Genomic DNA, 17,641 nt, shown 5'->3' with positions numbered 1-17,641 from the left:
TCATCCATGGGGAAAAATTGATGAGTTGTATGAGAATGTTCTGAGCTCCTGCTTCCATGCCAAAGTCTTACTGACTAGAAAATAAAGTTTTTCCACAAGCTTTTTTTCTCTTTTTCGTCTCTGACCAATCACGGACAATGACAAGTGGGCGGCGAGTGACGGCGAGTGGTAAAAATGAGCGTGTCGGTCGCGGTGCTTACCTTCCGTATCAAACTCGATGGTGTGACAATCTGATTGGCCGAGGCTCCAGGGGCAGTAGGCGACCGATCCTCCCTCCACGATGCCGCTCTGCTGGGTGTCGGCCTTGGGGGCGCCCACCACCACGCTGGCGCTGGACAACGGGAACACAAAATGAGCAAATGAGAGCTTTAGAGTCCCGCGCGTTCGGCGTGGCGGTAGCCATGTTTTTCAAGCAATCTTACTCCAACTTTCCATACGGGTGCGTGTCGGTCCCATAAATGGGCGTGCCAAATTTCATGCTGATGCGGCAAAACAGCCCAAAGTTACATCGTCGTCAAGCTGTGTGAGGAATTTCAAGCCAATCAACACAGCGGGGGGGTTTGGGGGGCGTTTATGTCGACGGCAACATAAGCGCTGACTTTGTTCTGAGATGTAAGAATATGTGGGTGCAATTTTTATTACATTCTTGGGTTTAGATTTTTTTTTATTGTATATATTTTATATTATTTATAGATTTTTACATTTTTGATCTAACTGAGCTGCTTTGGTAATTTCTACAATACTACAATTAAATTTTAACTGTTTTTTTTTATAAAATAAAATAGACTAACAAGTTACAAGCTACTTCAGCTATTCATTTAATAAAAAATATTAACATTTTTTAAATGTATTACTTATTTAATTTTTTCCATTAAATAATTAAAAAACAAAATTCCATAAAAAATATAATAAACGCACTACTACCACTAAAAACGTCAACGCCAACATGGCCGAGCTTTGAATGCAGCGGGCATGAGAGCGCCCAGGGCAGACGGTGTCTATGGGGAGCTTCCAAACAGGAAGAGCGCACCCTTTCCTGCCCCCCCCACCCCACCACACATCTTCCATGGGTGCGCCATGGGTTACATTTTTTGCCCCCCCCGGCTTCATCTAATTAACCCCACCCCCAATAGGCTGACCTCTGTTATCCGTCATAACAGTGTTTTTCCACTGGAACCCGCTTATGTTGACCACCCAGCTATCATCACTGTACCATACATTCTACAACCGCTTATGTCGACATGCACTTGGAGGCATTTGTATGAAAAAAGGGGCCCATTTATGTCAACGTGTGTTGTGGCATCGCTGATGTCATCATTATGGTGAAGCAGCAACATAACTATTGTCCACTTTCACAGCAGTCACTTCCTGTTCAGTGCAAAGTAAGACTTCAGATAAAATCATGGCACACACACACACACCTTAATCCTAACTCGAACCCTTAATTGTAACCCCCGACCCTTAACCCTTGCCCTAACCGCTCACCCTAACTCTGACCTTTGACCCTAAACCAAGCCTTTAACACTAACTCCTAATCCTAAATCCTAATCTTAACCCCTAGCCTGAAACCTGACCCTCAACCCTTGCCCTAACCGCTCACCCTTAATGCTAACTCCTAGCCTGACCCCTCACCCTTAATGCTAACTCAACTCCTAGCCTGACCCCTCACCCTTAATGCTAACTCCTAGCCTGACCCCTCACCCTTAATGCTAACTCCTAGCCTGACCCGTCACCCTTAATGCTAACTCCTAATCCTGACCCCTCACCCTTAATGCTAAATCCTAATCCTGACCCCTCACCCTTAATGCTAACTCCTAGCCTGACCCCTCGCCCTTAATGCTAACTCCTAGCCTGACCCCTCACCCTTAATGCTAACTCCTAGCTTGATCCCTCACCCTTAATACTAACTCCTAGCTTGATCCTTCACCCTTAATACTAACTCCTAATCCTGACCCCCTACCCTTAATGCTAACTACTAGCCTGACCCCTCACCCTTAATGCTAACTCCTAATCCTGACCCTTCACCCTTAATGCTAACTCCTAGCCTGACCCCTCACCCTTAATGCTAACTCCTAATCCTGACTCCTCACCCTTAATGCTAACTCCTAATCCTGACTCCTCACCCTTAATGCTAACTCCTAATCCCAACTCCTCATCCTTAATGCTAACTCCGAACCTGACTCCTCACCTTTAATGCTAACTCCTAGCCTGACCCCTCACCCTTAATGCTAACTCCTAATCCCAACTCCTCACCCTTAATGCTAACTCCGAACCTGACCCCTCACCTTTAATGCTAACTCCTAGCCTGACCCCTCACCCTTAATGATAACTGCTAGCCTGAACATGGCAGACACTTCCTGGGGGTCCCAACGTGTCTCACATCCAGTGGGTCAGTCAATCATGAAAATTCCAACCAACACGTCCATTCCAGGTTTGGAAGGGACCAGGATGATGATGATGAGGGTCCCCCCACCCGGTCCCCCGTCCATCCACCCCCCCTCCCCGGTGGCCGCATGGGCTGAGGATGCGTGGCTTTCACAAAAGGAATTTGTGATGCAGACGGGACCTCCATGCAATGCTAATCACACCAAAGCTCCGTTTGTTAACAATAGATAAGGTGAATGGAGGGATGGGGGGGGGGGGGGGGGGTCGGATGGGAACACCCTAAAAGCGAGACTGATCCCCCAGGAGATAAGCAGCCATTAAATGCTAAATCCTCATTTACTGTACATTTGCTTTTAGATCACTATCTGATGTTCGGAAACGGCCGTCTGGGACCTCAGTGTGTGTGTGTGTGTGTGTGTGTGTGTGTGTGTGTGTGTGTGAATGTGTGTGTGTGTGTGAATGTGTGTGTGTGTGTGTGTTTGTGTGTGTGTGTGTGTGTGTGTGTGTGAATGTGTGTGAAAATCTCCCTCAACAGTCCGACGTTTGATTAAAGCTCGCCGGCTCTTTCCGGTGCTTTTCCTGTAATGCGGAAAAGACGCACGGCTGGCGGCGTTCCGACTTTGTCGAAAGACGTTGGAATGTTTTATTCCTGCCTTTTTTTAACATGCAAGAAAATCACCTTTACCTTTACATTTAGTAACATAGTAACACACGAGTTGTTTACTACGCAAAGAAATGGGAATTTGGATAAAATAATAATAAAATAATTCCGATAAAATTGCAAATGAAACCATTTGTCATCTACAATTCTAAACATTTGTTAAAAAAATATTTGTTAAAAAGTCATCCATCATCTACTATGATACTTGACTTTGTCATAAATAATATATAAAAATAATAATAAAATAGATGCCTTTAATTGGCCAAAACAATTCATAACGTAACATTTCACTTTGTCCGAAAATATATTATTCGTTCCATTTTATTCCATAAAAATGTATTTTTCTATTTAGATATTGTAATATATATTTCTATATTTCTTTCTAAATTGATCATCAGAATGTTATGGGACAAAATTGTCATCAAGAAGTCAGATTATGAGGATTTTTTTTTAAATCAAATAAAAAATCTTTCAAAGCCAAAATGTAAAAAAAAGCACAAATGTTAAAAAAAAAGATGGAATTTCATTTTAATAAACAAATACTTTTAAATATTTGTTATTTTTATTTATTATTACAATTTTATGACAAAAAATGTTGGTCGTCTTTTTCCAAGAAGTCTCAACGCGTGCATCGGAAGGAAGTCGCACCGCGGAGGCGGGCAGTCGACAACAAACGCGGATGAATTACCGCCTGACATCATCCCCCCATTTTTGTTTTTCAAGACGTGCGTTTTGTAAGCCGGCGGCGGACACGCGAGATCCTTGTGAGGCAGACCGGTGCCTCGGCTTCAGACTGAGTCCGGGGTCCAGACGGAAGCTGCTCGGGTTACCATAGGGACTCAGACTCATTTGAAACACAAGCACGGCCGTTTTTAATGCATTGGATGATATTTCTATGATAACCACGCTTTTCATTACATAAACCGATAGAAGGATCGGCTTAACAAATGGTCACATGTCACTAAATCATTGTCATATTCATTTATGGCTTCTATGGTGGCCACAGTTTGACCCTGGAACAGATCATGCCTGTGTACATTATTTCCTAATGGAAAAAAATGCAAATTTGAGGAAATGTGTTTTTGCAGGTCATCTTCATGTCAAAGGGTCTCAAACAAAAGGCCTTGGTTATTGTTGATGATTCGCCAACACTTTCACACCGCAACAGATTTTTTACTTCCCACAGGAACTTGGGTTTTTTTTTAAACATTTTATTTTATTTTTTTATTTCTTAAATTCATTGTTAAGTACTTTTTATGTAATTATTTTTCTTATTGTGTGTATCTTTTTTTATACATTTTGTACTTTTTTTATTTTATGGAATTACTATTATTGCATTTCTTATTTGTTATAAAAAAATAATCATTTTAATGCAATAATTATTGTGTTTTTTCAGTTTACATTTTTATATGTTTTTAAATATAATTTTTTTACTGATTTTATTGAATTATTATAATTCTACATTTCAATCCCTTTTGTAAAATAATAATTATCATAATTTAATTGTTCTTGTATTAATGTAATTTAATACATTTGTTATTATTATTTATTTATTCGTTTTACTGTATGTATTAATCTTAATCCTAAATTTGATTATTTATTGTTTTTATGTAGTTATTTTTTAAAATTATATTCACACAATTGTATATAAATGTTTTAAATATTTAAAATTATTTTAATTTATTACTTTTTATATGTGACTTGTATACTTAATATTTGTTTTCGTGATTCTATGTATGTAACTATTTTTGTAATATTTTTGTGCTCATTGCCTCATCATCACGCTATGTTCAATGACTCATGTAAAGCCTGATTTTGGGCGTTTGTTATTTGATTGATGACCAGTCTGACCCTGGGGGCCGGCCCTGGGGGGGGGGCCCATGTTTGTCCTGCTGTGGAAGGGAAGATGTCCCTGAGCAGGTGAAGTACCTGTAAAAGTCTTCTATCCTTCTTATCTCCCTGATTGAGACGGTGCATTCAAGCTATTATGGCAGCTGCTGGTGGACGAGGAGCAAGTGTAAAAACATGGCGGGGGGGGGGGGGGGGCATGCATGCACAGCAAACTAACTAACTAACAAAATGCCCCCCCCTCCAAACCCCCAATTCTTTCACGAGCCCTAAAGCGTCCTGCGGGGGAATTTTAAGTGCTGGCACTTCACACCTGGTCACAATTGGCACATCGGGGGGTGGGGGGGGGTCTTCTCACCTAAGCATAGAGAGGCTGTTATGTTAACCAAGGTGGGGGGGGGGGGGCAGCTGTTGAAACACACACAAACATCGACAGTAACGTCCCCACAGGCTGATGTTCCACGTCAGATATGAGTCTTTGCCAAATAAAGCAGCATAGTGAGTCATTGTGGGGGGGGGGTCAGCAACCGTGGGGAGTCTTTCCTGGGGGAGCTCCCGAGGTGTAAAGGGTTTAAAAACACTGCCAGGCTGGTTGTGACGAACAAGCCCACCTTTCCTCCACACAGTGGCTCAGTATGCACGCCAAACAGACGCTGCACTGTGGCGGAATCGAACAGCGACGTGGCAAAGTTTGACATTTCACTTTCGGGAGAAAGAGTCACGCTGGAATGGAAGGCCGTTACGACAAAGACGCCCATTGTGTGCGTGAGTGTGTTTTAAACCGGGAGGCACAAGGACGCCCGTGATACGGACGCCGGTCTTACGGGGACACAAAGACAAGATGGCGGACGTATGGACGCCGGTCTCATGGCAACAATAAAAGATGTGGCAGTCCAAGATCCTCGACACGGCACCAGAACGATGGAGACCGTCTCGATGACAGGAGCCTTCCACAAATGCGCTACCAAAAACACTAGTCAAAGATCATCTATATATGACAGGAGCATGGTGCTGTTTTAAAGGTCCTGACGAAAAAATGGTGGTCCAAGATCCCATGTATGTCATGACCACTAAGGACTTACTGCAATGTCCTCTATATGATATCGACGTCAGTCAAAGATCCTCTATATGACAAGAGCTCTCGACTGCTTTTTAGGACGCAACGCAAAAATGTTGGTCCAAGATCCCATGTATGTCATGACTACTAAGGACTTGCTGCAATGTCCTCTATATGATATCAATGTCAGTCAAAGATCCTCCATATGACAAGAGCTCTCGACTGCTTTTTAGGACGCAACGCAAAAATGTTGGTCCAAGATCCCATGTATGTCATGACTACTAAGGACTTACTGCAATCTCCTCTATATGATATCAACATCAGTCAAAGATCCTCCATATGACAAGAGCTCTCGACTGCTTTTTAGGACGCAACGCAAAAATGTTGGTCCAAGATCCCATGTATGTCATGACTACTAAGGACTTACTGCAATCTCCTCTATATGATATCAACATCAGTCAAAGATCCTCCATATGACAAGAGCTCTACTGTTTTTTTAGGAAGCAACGCAAAAATGTTGGTCCAAGATCCTCGGCGTGTTCTGCTGTTAATAAGGACCTACTGCAACAACACTCATCAAAGATCCTCTATGATATCAACGCTAGTCTGCAGCTGTTTCTTGGAATGTACTGCAAAAACGCTTGTCAAAGATCATCTATTTGACAACAGCGCTCTTCTGTTTTTTAAAAGACCTATTGCACAAAACGCCAGTCAAAGATCTTCTACACGACAGGAGTTCTCTGCTGTTTTTAAGCACTTACGTCACACAGCAAAGATCCTCTCTTTGATACGAACATCAGACAAAGATCCTGTATATAACAGGAGGGCACTTACAGCAGAAATCCGAGCCAAAGATCTTCTATTGCAGTTTTCGGACTGCAAAAATGCTAGTCAAAGATCCTCTATACAACAGGAGTACTTTTAAGCAGCTAGCCAAAGATTATCTATGTGTAGCAGTCATCAGACTCCAGTGTTGCCATGGAAACAAAAGGACTACCAAGGACAGCAGTGTGGCGTTCAAGACCCCTGAAGAGCGACTCGCGGTGGCATCTTCTCCTCAGAAGACGTGCGTGGAGACACGGTCAGCCGGGGGGGACGCTCAGGAATCCCGGGCTCAGGGGTCACGCCAAGGTCGCGTGTGGAGGAGTCTCTCCCTGTCAGGAGGGGCTTGACCTTGGCAATAAAAATATGTCTGCTGCTCTGACAAATTGCCGGATGTGCGTGCGTGCGCGTGCGTCTGAACGCGTCTGCGTCGTGTCCATACATGGAACGCCAGGCTTGCAGACACGAAAGGCGTTCCCGGTGGCTGGAAGACGGCCCACCGGGGGAGACAGGAAGTCCACTTTGTCCCACAAAGTAGCGCCATGCTAGCTCTACCTGTCACACAGAGGCTAGCGAAGTCAAACAGAGAGCCTGCAAATGTGCGTCTTTCCCAGACGGGCTGTGTGAAAGGATCTATGGTCTTATGGCGACTGGGGGGGGGGGGCATCGGACTGAGATAGAGCGAGCGAGGGAGCGTAAGGTCAGGGTTGTAAAGCAGGAATAACAGACTTGGCAGGGAGTGTATGAAAAGCGATGCCCGAGTCGTACGTTACTCACGAAAACGGCTTTGAAAAACGCCGACTTCTTGCGTCTCTTCGCTTGACGTATTAGCATACTGGAAACTGGAAAATTCATACTAAAACGGCATTTTTTAAATGTGCGGAAAATCCATCCGCACTTTGACCTTGGTCTTCCCGTTGACTAGAAAATATCTGGATGGCTAGCACCATTTTTTTCGTTAGCAACTCAACGGCGTAGCGCCGTAGCTGTTTGCTGTGAGGCGAGCTAACAACTTCTGACCGTAAACACAAAACTGACACACTTTAGCGTGTTTTCACGGACAAACCGTCGCCCACCACGATATGATCAATACGTTCCTTCAATGGAGCGCTAGCCATCTGAGATTTTAGCACAGCGTATCCACATATTGTACATTGTTCCGTGCCAAGCTAACGGTAAATACAGTGAAGGCTAACATTTTGAAAAGGTACCGTAAAAAGGTTTTTGGCTCTCAGATGCAATCCTGATTAACGCGTAGACACTAAAATCACAAATGAATATACCGTATATATATCGTTTAATTCCTAGCTAACTATTTATCGGTAACGCTAATACCGGCATCTTTAGCTAACAACTTTTAATCGCGCACTGAAACTCTCTGGGGCGGAACGCGATAAATACGACGAATCAATTCTGAGAGAATACAATAACTATTTGAAACATCGTCACGTTTAGCGGATATAGCTTACAATGTTTCGTTCAGCGCTAACATTAACAAATTGCGCATCGGGCTAACAGTAAAGAAAACACTGGTAAAAAAAATAGTTAGCATAGGGTAAATACGATAGATTCGGATATGGTACAATAACCGTCATCCCTGACTAAGTTCTCAGATGCTAAACGGGATAAATATGCTAATTTTATTTTTAAAAGATTCACGACTTTTCATTGCGCGTTGGGCAAGTGGTAAAGACGAAAAATACACTAATTACATTGTGAAAAGGAACCATAACCATCCTCTCAGATGCAATCCCGATAAATGCGTAAACACAAAAATCACAATAGAAATTTTAGCATAGTTACGTAGATGACGTAAATATGCCAAAAATTCTCAAATACTAAAGACAAAAATCTATTTTAAAACAGTATGACAACCTCCTGAAACGTTACCAAATTTTATCGATACATCGTACGATATCATCCTCGCAAACGCAATCCCGGGTTAGCGATATAGCATATGCTGTTTCATGCGAAGTTCACAGCTTTTGATCGGTAAATCCAATACTTGTCATCCCTAGCTAACAACTGCTAATTGTGCAATGAACTCTGTGACGCAGAAGACGGTACGATAACCGTCTGAAACGTAACCGCGTTTTAGCCATATCCCGTACACCGTTCCGTCCATAGCTAACGGCGCATCGGATTAGATAACGAGGCGATAAATACGAGAACTATATTGTGAAATTATACGATAAGCGTCATCCACGTGTGGCAACTTTTGATGTTGCGCTAAACCCGCAGACGCTAGCCAAACAAAATGCTAGGATAACCGTCTTCCGTGGATTTTGCTGAAAAAAAGAATGCAGTCGTCACTTAAACTATCAGCAATAACGACAACGCTTTACATGTTTGTGATTGAAGAACGGCCCCGAGGGGGGGGGCAATCCCTGGGGGCGACATGGGGGCATGTCCTTGTTCCATCTTCCCCCATTCAGGCGATAGCGCTGCGCCATAGTAAGAGTTCCGTCACCAATGAGATGACGTCTCCTCATCTGTAATGAGGTGAGGAGAGATGATGGGGAGGCCAGACATGTGAGGAGGAGGAGGAGGAGGATGAGGAGGAGGGGGGGGTGGGGGGGGGAATTAAAAAGCCCTACTTGGATGACATCATGGATGAGGTCGTTTCACGGCAAGTTTCAGATCTTAAATCATCACATCTTCCCAGGGAACGCTTCTAAGGAGACTGGAGGACGGACGGAGAGGGGGGGGGTCCTCGTGTCTGGGTGTCCAAGGAAGGACCAGGGAGACACTTGAACCAAAGCCTCTCAGCCAGGAAGTCAACCTTTTTGGGAGGGTGGGGGGGTTGGGTAATGATGATTGCAACTACAGGAGTGTTGCATTCGAGGCTCATTTAAGTTTTACTAGCATGGCAGCAACCAAAAAAAAAAGCATCCGTCAGCAATTCCGTGCAGACATTTACTGCAACGTTGAATAATAATGAAAATAATCCTACTGTACTACTTAAGAGTTGGGAAAATTCCCACACTGGATTCAGCTGATCCCAGTCAGCTTTACTGCAGATACAACAATAGAAACATGTTCAATTTAATTCCATTTTTTCAAAGAATTGTGATATGAATGCTAATAAATGCTTATATAAGTAGTTAAATTAATTAAATACTGACAAAATAATGACATTAATAAAATACACATAAATAGATTCAAAGACAAAGTGCATTATTAGTGAGTTAAGCCAAATGGTGCGTTCATGTCCACAACCAAATGATCAGAAGTAAAGAAGTTAAAAGGTTGTGTTTTCTTTCACTTACCTGGACGAATCGGCCAAATAAAAGTCCACCGCATATCCAAAGTAGCTTCCCGGGGCTCCGCTGTAAACCGACGGGTTGTCCACATCCAGGTTGAAGCCTCCACAGCCCGGAGCCGACACGAGCAGGAGCCCGGCGAAGCACAGCAGCGAGCGGGCAGCGGCGGCGCCGTGCCCCGGCGTCTTGAGGTTGACTCCCCCGGAGCTCATTGTACTTCAAAGTGCACTCGAAGGTCGGTCTCGATTCGCAGTTAGAGTCGTCTGGCGGCTTCGGGGTTCTTTGTTCTGTTTTTTTTTTTAATTTCTTTCTTGCTACAACTGCATCCCTGCGGGTCGACTTGGCTGAAAGTAAAGCACTTGAGGGCCCGTGAACGCACCGTCAGCTCTTGTGTGCGCTCCAGACCCACGCCTCCACGGTACTGAGCCCAGAGACCCCCTCCTCCGGATCATCAAGCAGGGAGTTCCCACAGCCTGGAACCGAAGTCTGGAGGAGGAGGAGCATGTGTGTGATTCCCTGAAGAAGAAAAAAATCACAGGTCATCTACGCAAATGTTTTTTTTAGGGTGGACGATACTGAGACGTTTGCTATCGATCCGATACCAAGTAAATTCAAGACCTGAACTGCTGATTCGACACTTTTTACTCGACATTTTCAATGCTTGAATGATTTTGTGCCTCTGTGTTGGTTATAATTGTATAAATTATATAAAAATATAACAAGAGATATATGTAGACATGAGAGAAAAAGTAAAAATACCGACCATCAAGCTAGTATCGTTTGGCTCTCGCCGTCCACCGCTATTGTTTACCTTTCGTGGTTTCGTGGTTTAAAAAAGTGATAAGTTGTGCACTTTTGAGTGGAGAAGTGTTACGTCCAGAAATGATTAACCAGCTAAACAAAGCTTAGCTTTTATCACACAGCTTTTGAGCGCCATTGTAGCATTTCATTGTCCATTTAGCCGATTCAATGAAATGTACGAATTGTCGCCATTTAGGTACATTTGTACACTCGCTGCACACATTTTGTCTTCTTATGTTTAAGTTATTGGTATAAAATTGACATAAAAATCGTAAGCGCTGCCAGTGGAGTTGTTAAAGTTTAAAATAGTGGGGGGAAAAAAGCCAGTGGAGTTGTTTTTAACTTCCGGTCACCTGACCCAGTGGGCGTGGCTATTCCATTGTCCGTTTCATTAGCAGCAACGTCTTTATAATGTCCTTTTGAACAAACACTAAAAAAACGTATTCTCGTTTATGTGAGTATTAAATATGTAAGGTTGGCATTAAAAAAACAAAAATAAAGTATGGACCACAGAAAAGTGTTGTTTTTGGATAGAACGGAGTGATTTGAGACTTTCTGTTCCGGTCACCTGAAGTGGTGGGCGTGGTCACTCCATTGGCCTTCTCATTGGGCAGTGAGACTACTGATCTGGAGGAATCTGCCTAGCAACATGTTGCCACCTGTAATGCCATCTTTTGTCATGAAATATTGATAGTTTGTTTGCCTATATATTATATATTATATTATTATATATATATTTTTAATTTTATTTTCTTTTTTGCCATCTTTTGTCATGAAATATTGATAGTTTGTTTGCCTATATATTATATATTATATTATTATATTATATATATATATTTTTTTTTCTTTTTTGCCATCTTTTGTCATGAAATATTGATAGTTTGTTTGCCTATATATTATATATTATATTATTATATTATATATATATATATATTTTCTTTTTTGCCATCTTTTGTCATGAAATATTGATAGTTTGTTTGCCTATATATATATATATATTATATATATATTTTCTTTTTTGTAAAATCAAGAAAATACAATTTTTATTGTCTTTTTTAATTTCAACTGATAATTTTTACATATAGTATTTAAATATTCTGTGATATCCAAGGGAAAGCATAAGCATCTATTATTTACAGTAATATCCTAGTATGGAAAAACCGGTATATGGAAAAGATCCAATCTCCCCAAATTCCCAGAATTGAGACCGACTGATGAAACGGTCCCTGATGACATCATAGACCTGATTTGAGCATGTGATGTGGTCCAACAGGGATTCAGGGTGAAGGGGAGGGTGTTTCTGGTTCTGACTCAGCCCAGTTAGAAACAGCTCAGTCACTCCAAGCGGACCCTGAGGCAGCGTCTGGAACGGGTGAATACTGCTTAGCTGATTCACTGGAAGCCGGTGGGGGGTCGGGGGGTGGGGGGGGGGATCGAACATCGGGCCCAAATTTGGCTGCGTGGTCGCAGTAAATGTGAAGTGGTGGGCCATACTTTACGTATTTATAGCCGCCGCTCGGGAGTACCCCCGACATGGGCAGCGAGCTGACTGATGGCAGTAATCCGCCGTGTCTGGAGGGCCATTTCACAGCTGTTGGGGGGGGATGGAGGCCCCCAGAAGGACCCCCGCTCTAATCCTGCAAGTCAAATGCCTTTCAGAATCTCCCAGACACCCCAATATTATCCTACGAGTATGAGTACATACGCATTGTTTATGCTTTGCAAGCACGTAAGTAACATTGTAATAATTGTAATAATGAAGTGCTTAGCAATGTCAATATAAATAATCAGTTCCAGTGTCAAACTGTGGCCACCATTAGAGCTTTATTAAGTGTGCAAACCCTGTTTTAATCCCATTTTAACCCTCTCAACCGTCATAGAAGTGTAAAAAGAAGTCTTGTCAATGAAATAGTTATGTAAATAGTAAATAGTTATTAATAGAAATGACTAATCATCATCTGTTCCAGAGTCAAACTGTGGCCATGACAGTCTTTTGAAGGTTCTGGCCTGCTGTAAAAGTGTAAAAAGAAGTCAAGCACTGTTAACGGTAAAACTAGTCCATCTTAGACTTCCTGTGGAAGAGACTGCAGATAGAAATGATCCGTTCCAGGGTTAAGAGGAACATCTTAACTGTTTTAAGTCACATTTTACACATCCTAGAAGTGTAAAAATAGCTTAAATACACATAGACTGTTATTGTTAGTGTCACATTCATAAATCTGATACTGTAATTATACCATATAAGGTATATTTGTGAGCCGTGTTGTACTGAGCAACCGGGACAAAGCTAAATTCGATGGTTTTGCAGCGGGTTTAGATGCTCGCTGCATTAAAAAAAACGTTGCTCAATTTCCAAATAGACTTGAAATGCTGTACTCTATCAATCAAGTTCTGCCCCGGGTTCCCCAAACAGCCCAGACCCTCACGTTGGAGACCCCTGCAGGCAGAAGTGTGCAGCAGTTGGATGGCGGGCTTGACTACGTAAGCAATATTTTCCATCTGGCTCCAAGTATGGCGTCTGTTTGAAAGAAAGGGGTGTGGTTTCATTCCACTGCCTCGGCGTTGGCATCGCTGCTGAGCGACTGTGACACACGTGCACGCACGCACACGCACACACACACAGCTGGTAAAAAGGTTTAAAAATAGACTAGTAGGTACGTGTGTGTACTTCAATACGCACACGGTGATGCCATGCAGGCCTTCGCTGGCCGTGGACGTGTGATAGAATGTTAGCGTGACAGATTGTCATGGGTCAGCGTATGAATAGAACCACAAGTAGTTGGCATCGCCACGCCGCGCTGCATAAAGGACGTGACGCTGACACTCAACACATCTCAGCTGGACGTGAAAGGTCGTTAGAAGCGAGGCGTCCATGTTTGTCATACGGGTTATAATGCACAAAAAATAAATAAAAATACATCCCAGAAAGTGGCTGCACGGTGGTTGAGTGGTTAGGACGCCACACAACTAGAAGACCGGGGATCGATTTCCCGCTCGGGCATCTCTGTGTGTTTCCTCCCACATTCCAAAAACATGCTAGGTTAATTAGCCACTCCAAATTGTCCATAGGTATGAATGTGAGTGTGTATGGTTGTTTGTCTATATGTGCCCTGGGATTGGCTGGCCACCAGTCCAGAGTGGACCCCGCCTCTCGCCCCAAGACAGGATAAGCGGTAGGAAATGAACAAATGAATATGGCAATAAAGTTATCATTACGGGAAGAAAATTCACAAGAAGAAAGTTGAAAAAAAAAACAACAGCAGAAAGGAAAAACAGCTGTCATTTTCAGAGAACAAAACCAAAATATAAAGAGTTGTTCGACTTAAAATATTATTATATATAATAATATTATTATATATAATTTATTTATAATTACTACATTATTAATTATAATTTATTTATAATTATTATATTATTAATTATAATTTATTTATAATTATTATAGTATTAATTATAATTTATTTATAATTATTATAAATATTATTATTAATTATAGTTTGACTTATAATATTATCAGGAACAGCAGAAAGGAAAAACAGCTGTCGTTTTCAGAGAACAAAACCAAAATATAAAGAGTTGTTCGATTTATAGTTTAACTTATAATATTATTATATATAATAATATTATTATATATAATTTATTTATAATTCTTACATTATTAATTATAATTTATTTATAATTATTATAGTATTCATTATATTTTTTTTAGAATTATTATAGTATTCATTATAATTTTTTTAGAATTATTATAGTATTCATTATAATTTATTTATAATTATTATAAATATTATTATTAATTATAGTTTGACTTATAATATTATCAGGAACAGCAGAAAGGAAAAGCAGCTGTAATTTTCAGAGAACAAAACCAAAATAAAAAGAGTTGTTCGATTTATAGTTTGACTTATAATATTATTATATATAATAATATTATTATATATAATTTATTTGTAATTATTACATTATTAATTATAATTTATTTATAATTATTATAGTATTCATTATATTTTTTTTAGAATTATTATAGTATTCATTATAATTTTTTTAGAATTATTATAGTATTCATTATAATTTTTTTTAGAATTATTATAAATATTATTATTAATTATAGTTTGACTTATAATATTATCAGGAACAGCAGAAAGGAAAAACAGCTGTCATTTTCAGAGAGCAAAACCAAAATTTAAAGAGTTGTTCGATTTATAGTTTGACTTATAATATTACTATATATAATAATATTATTAATTATAATTTATTTATAATTATTATATTATTAATTATAATGTATTTATAATTTTTATAAATATTATTATTAATTATAGTTTGACTTATAATATTACTATATATAATAATATTATTAATTATAATTTATTTATAATTATTATATTATTAATTATAATGTATTTATAATTTTTATAAATATTATTATTAATTATAGTTTGACTTATAATATTACCAGGAAAAATATTGTCATTTTAGTAGCATAGGGATGAGCTATTACAGAAAAAAATATTTGATGATAATAGTGATAATAAGTGATAATAGCAAAACAAACGGACAGCGTGGGTCGTTCCCATTCAGAACGCCATGTTGTCCGTCCAGGGATCGGATAGTAATCATGGAAAATGTGGTTCTTGTGGCTTGAAGCCCGTCTTCCTTTTCCTTCTTCCTCCTGCTTCCTCTTGTCTCTCCTCGGCCGTGGAACAAGGCAGGAAATTCCTCCAGTGTTAAAGCTTGCACGGACTTCCTGTTTCGTTAATTTGTCGGTCTCCCCGGTACGTGTAATCGCTGGCTTTCCAAACCCCCCCCCCAGGCCTGACCCCCCACCCCAACCGTGGCTGAGTGATGCGTGTTGTTCCAGCCTGGGAGATACGGAGCGTTGGCTCACAGATGAGTCACCCGGCCGGCGGACGTCGTGAGCTGGCCCCGGTTGTCGAGCGGCCCGCCCTTTTGTTTTCAACACATGCGCTTCTTAGCAACGCACTGATTGTTGGACATGAGGACACCAAGAACTTCATCACGTGGATCAGTGGGCGACAAAAAGCCAGCCGCCCAGAGAGGTAAACTAGCAGTCGCCTTGTTAAAGCAACAGCTTAAAAAGAACACTGGTGTGTTTATGTGTACGTTTGTGAGCGGCCACCCCACTGTGGGACGGCCTTTAGTCTCAGGGGACAATCCACAACCTTTACAGGTCATGTTTACTAGCGTAGCCTGGAGCTACTTGACTTAAAGCGCGCCTCCGAAGTGAAAACAGTGAGCAGCCACAACACTGTGGGATGTCCATCAGCCTCATGGGACACCCCATAATGTTCACAAGTCATTTTTACTAGCATAGCATTTAGCTACATGTCTTGAAATAAATCTCCAAGTAAAAACAGTTAGCTGCCACCAGGCTGTGGGACGGCTCCATGGTACGCTCCACAACAGTTATATGACATGTTTACAAACATAGCATGGAGCTACACATCCAAAAACGTCCTCCAAAGCAAAAACAGTGAGCGGCCACCATGTTGTGGGACGGCCATGAGCCTCACGGTACGCTCCACAACAGTTATATGACATGTTTACAAACATAGCATGGAGCTACACATCTCAAAGCGTGCCTCAAAAGTGAAAACAGTGAGCGGCCACCACGCTGTGGGACGGCCTTTAGTCTCAGGGGACACTCCACAACCTTTACAGGTCATGTTTACTAGCCTAGCCTGGAGCTACTTGACTTAAAGCGCGCCTCCGAAGTGAAAACAGTGAGCAGCCACAACACTGTGGGATGTCCATCAGCCTCATGGGACACCCCATAATGTTCACAAGTCATTTTTACTAGCATAGCATTTAGCTACATGTCTTCTAATAAATCTCCAAGTAAAAACAGTTAGCTGCCACCAGGCTGTGGGACAGCTCCATGGTACGCTCCACAACAGTTAGATGACATGTTTACAAACATAGCATGGAGCTACACATCCAAAAACGTCCTCCAAAGCAAAAACAGTGAGCGGCCACCATGTTGTGGGACGGCCATGAGCCTCACGGTACGCTCCACAACAGTTATATGACATGTTTACAAACATAGCATGGAGCTACACATCTCAAAGCGTGCCTCAAAAGTGAAAACAGTGAGCGGCCACCACGCTGTGGGACGGCCTTTAGTCTCAGGGGACAATCCACAACCTTTACAGGTCATGTTTACTAGCGTAGCCTGGAGCTACTTGACTTAAAGCGCGCCTCCGAAGTGAAAACAGTGAGCAGCCACAACACTGTGGGATGTCCATCAGCCTCATGGGACACCCCATAATGTTCACAAGTCATTTTTACTAGCATAGCATTTAGCTACATGTCTTGAAATAAATCTCCAAGTAAAAACAGTTAGCTGCCACCAGGCTGTGGGACGGCTCCATGGTACGCTCCACAACAGTTATATGACATGTTTACAAACATAGCATGGAGCTACACATCCAAAAACGTCCTCCAAAGCAAAAACAGTGAGCGGCCACCATGTTGTGGGACGGCCATGAGCCTCACGGTACGCTCCACAACAGTTATATGACATGTTTACAAACATAGCATGGAGCTACACATCTCAAAGCGTGCCTCAAAAGTGAAAACAGTGAGCGGCCACCACGCTGTGGGACGGCCTTTAGTCTCAGGGGACACTCCACAACCTTTACAGGTCATGTTTACTAGCCTAGCCTGGAGCTACTTGACTTAAAGCGCGCCTCCGAAGTGAAAACAGTGAGCAGCCACAACACTGTGGGATGTCCATCAGCCTCATGGGACACCCCATAATGTTCACAAGTCATTTTTACTAGC

General features: G+C 41.6%; 1 protein-coding gene across 3 annotated transcripts in view; it reads right to left on the bottom strand.

The window, feature by feature from the left end:
• The window catches only part of itga5 (integrin, alpha 5 (fibronectin receptor, alpha polypeptide)), a 75,890-nt gene that overhangs the window by 37,678 nt on the left and 20,571 nt on the right, over nucleotides 1–17,641 (bottom strand). The window contains exons 1-3 of one of the 3 annotated variants that reach the window (XM_058050650.1): nucleotides 10,800–11,254; nucleotides 10,043–10,552; nucleotides 201–331 (exon numbers count right to left, since the gene is read on the bottom strand). In XM_058050650.1, coding sequence (XP_057906633.1) covers nucleotides 201–331; nucleotides 10,043–10,248 — 337 coding nt within the window. In that variant the 5' untranslated portion in view covers nucleotides 10,249–10,552; nucleotides 10,800–11,254. Of the gene's footprint in view, nucleotides 1–200; nucleotides 332–10,042; nucleotides 10,553–10,799; nucleotides 11,255–17,641 lie in introns of those variants that run through there. The other 2 variants (XM_058050651.1, XM_058050649.1) reach the window with 2 other exon arrangements.

Source organism: Doryrhamphus excisus, chromosome 16 (genome assembly GCF_030265055.1).
Source record: "Doryrhamphus excisus isolate RoL2022-K1 chromosome 16, RoL_Dexc_1.0, whole genome shotgun sequence".
In the NCBI taxonomy this organism is placed as follows: Eukaryota; Metazoa; Chordata; class Actinopteri; order Syngnathiformes; family Syngnathidae; genus Doryrhamphus; species Doryrhamphus excisus.
This window is presented reverse-complemented; position numbering and strand designations above follow the sequence as displayed.